The 2,915-nt window shown below is 41.7% G+C and overlaps 1 protein-coding gene across 1 annotated transcript; it reads left to right on the plus strand.

Moving 5' to 3' along the window:
• The first annotated feature begins 315 nt into the window (after positions 1-315).
• Positions 316-2,413, plus strand: LOC148453700 (gamma-crystallin M1-2). Its single transcript, XM_088461834.1, has 3 exons — positions 316-390; positions 697-939; positions 2,088-2,413. The coding sequence occupies exons 1-3, from the start codon at positions 382-384 to the stop codon at positions 2,367-2,369; spliced, it is 534 nt and encodes a 177-aa protein (XP_088317960.1). The 5' UTR covers positions 316-381; the 3' UTR covers positions 2,370-2,413.
• Positions 2,414-2,915: the final 502 nt, after the last annotated feature.

Below are 2,915 nucleotides of genomic sequence, written 5' to 3' on the forward strand. Positions count from 1 at the left end.
TCAAAAGTAGACAAGTATGAAGTGTATATAAATTATCATTGTATACATTTTTTCTGTACCAGTTGAATAGGGGATGCTCGCTGACCATGTATTATTAGTACCCCGGGCAGAATCCTTTTCACACATCCAATAGTGGAGAGAATACACATGCATCAGCTACTGCCAACATCTCTGGGGAAATGGAGCCAAAATGTAACGTCAAAGTGACTAAACATCTAGTGAAAGTGACAGTCCAGCGAGAGACACATCACAGAGAAAGACAGCCGAGGGAATCATCTTACTAAACAGAATCCGGCCGCCTTTTGTTCATGTTTTCTGCAGATGCAGCACAGGAGCTGGCACATATAAAGCCAGGCATCTGAGGAAGCTGCGACTGCGAGAATGGGGAAGGTAAACGCAGTAGTTATTATAATATAATATGCTCATTTTCAGATGCCTTTTGTGTGCTACATTGGACCATTAAAATGAAACGTAGAGTTGTAGCAGTTTCCACTGACCCTGATTACACCTATTTATTAATAATGCAATCAGCCGACTTGTCTGTGTTTCCAGTGCCAGTAATGGGTAATGTGCATCTGATTGTAATAAATTTAAATGCCATATACTACTTGATAAAAAATAAATGCAAATTGAATTACAGCACACGGGAAGTCATCATATTTCGTGGTGTTACGTTACTTTTCTTTTCAATTTTAGATCATTTTCTACGAGGACAGGAACTTTCAGGGTCGTTCCTACGAGTGCAGCAGCGACAACCCTGACCTGCAGCCTCACTTCAACGCCTGTAACTCTATCCGGGTGGAGAATGGCTGCTGGATGTTGTACGAGCGCCCCAACTACATGGGACACCAGTACTTCCTAAAGAGGGGAGAGTACCCCGATTACCAGCAGTGGCAGGGACTCAACGACTCCATCCGATCCTGCCGCTTCATCTCAGAAGTGAGTGGTATACTGATCAGTAACACCATGGGCTATCGGTGACACAGATGATAATACCAAATCTATAATCGTTTATTGAATCAATTCTTTTCAGCAAGGAACATTGCAAGAACATGAGATTTCAGATGCATTGGGCAATGTTTATGCAGATCCTGGACAGACTGGCAGATCGCCCTCATCTTTACTATTCTATAAAACTATATAACATTTAAATACAATGACTGATCTCAAGCACATTTTGCTGTTATTTCATGACTTCCAGAGATGTAGTTCTTATGACGATCGCTGCAAAAGTATTTAATAACTAATTACGAATTTCCAAAGGCATAGTTTTCTGTTATAGGAGTCACTTTACAATCTTCTCCTGGATCTGTTAGAGCCGGCTATTAGATGGGACGCTTTTATAGTTTGCTGCCAGGAGAATTCAGTTTATAAACAATAATAAATAAAATAGCATCTATACATTGTTTTCCTTTTTAAGTTTGCACATTGTAAAACGTAGAGTAGAACTGTATTTCCCTTAGTTCACATTTCTGCTAATGCCACTACAAATCCCTTCCCTGGTGTCCACTCACAGGGGTATATGTACTAAAGTGAGAGTTTTTAGAAGTTGATACAGTATGTTGCCCATAGCAACCAATCAGATTCTAGCTATTATCTTCTACAAGATAGTTAAATGTTAAGTTGAATCTCATTGGTCGCTATGGGCAACATCCCCACTTCTAAAAACTTCTCAGTCCATGTATGGTCTTCTATGTGAGTGGTTCAGGGTCTTTACAGTAGCAACTGCATTCCCTGACACTACCTGCGATCCTCCCATAAGACGCAACATCTCCGTGTGACTTTTTAGCCACCCCTGTAACCTCCCACTCGCTGTTCAGGAAACGCCCCTCATATTTGTGATACCGAGTGTCCAAATCTAAACTGCAACTTTGTACATACAAAATGTGTCTCTTTAGGAGAAGAAATCAATAAAATCTGCTTTAGAAGGTTGAGTTTAGCATCTTTGTAAAATTATGCCTTATCGCAGGGACATGATCACCTATAGAGAAATAAGGGGCGAGATAATGTAGTTGTCCCTGATGTACACTGTATACTAAATAGATTTAAAAAAATAAACCGAATTCTTTTTGTGTTTGTCTTCACAGCAGCTGGGATCTGGAGTCCATAAAATCAGGGTCTACGAACGGGACAGCTGCAAAGGGGAAATGATGGAGTTCTCGGAAGATTGCCCAAACGTGTACGATCGCTTCTGCTCCCATGAAATCCACTCTTGTAATGTGCTTGAGGGTCACTGGATTTTCTACGAGCTCCCCAACTACAGGGGCAAGCAGTATCTCCTGAGACCCGGCGAATATAAGAGGTTCACCGACTGGGGCTCCCTAAGCGCAAAGGTCGGCTCTTTCCGCCGTGTCATGGGGCCTTATTAAACGTCCCAAGTGTTTTCCAAAATTAATAAATGGAGGAGACGCGACTTTATTCTTGGTTATTTATTGTCTTGTGCCCAATAGTACTGCATACAGTATCAGACTAAGATCATATAATAGATCTGAGAAGTTAGTACAAGAAGATATTAGTATTAGAGTCACATTATTGCGTGCTAGACACCGATTTCCCATCTCTAATATTTCTAGTACAATATAAAGGATACTGCACTCACTGCTAGAAATGATCTGGATATTAGAAGTCACGCAACTCCATGACCATGTAAAAGCCCAAAGGCCAAGTAATTTTCTGCAGACCAGAAATTTGAGGGTGTCTTCTAATATTGATTATATTTTACAACAGGGACCATTATTCCTTATAATACACAATGGCCCTCATTCAGAGCCGTACGCTCTGAGCAGAGCGCACGCTCTGAATGAGGGCCGGCCTCCATGAAAATGGAGCGTCCTCCTGGACGCTCGCATAGCTGTGGGTCACCACCCACAGGCTATACGAGCGTGCATTTTGATGGCCGCGATGGTCGTGACCAT

Source organism: Taudactylus pleione, unplaced genomic scaffold (assembly GCF_031769625.1).
Source record: "Taudactylus pleione unplaced genomic scaffold, aTauple2 ptg001109l, whole genome shotgun sequence".
In the NCBI taxonomy this organism is placed as follows: Eukaryota; Metazoa; Chordata; class Amphibia; order Anura; family Myobatrachidae; genus Taudactylus; species Taudactylus pleione.

Excerpts from the sequence above, each read along its gene's own strand:
- LOC148453700 (XM_088461834.1), top strand. Across the intron at positions 940-2,087 it reads CCTGCCGCTTCATCTCAGAA|CAGCTGGGATCTGGAGTCCA; the intron begins GTGAGTGGTATA and ends TTGTCTTCACAG.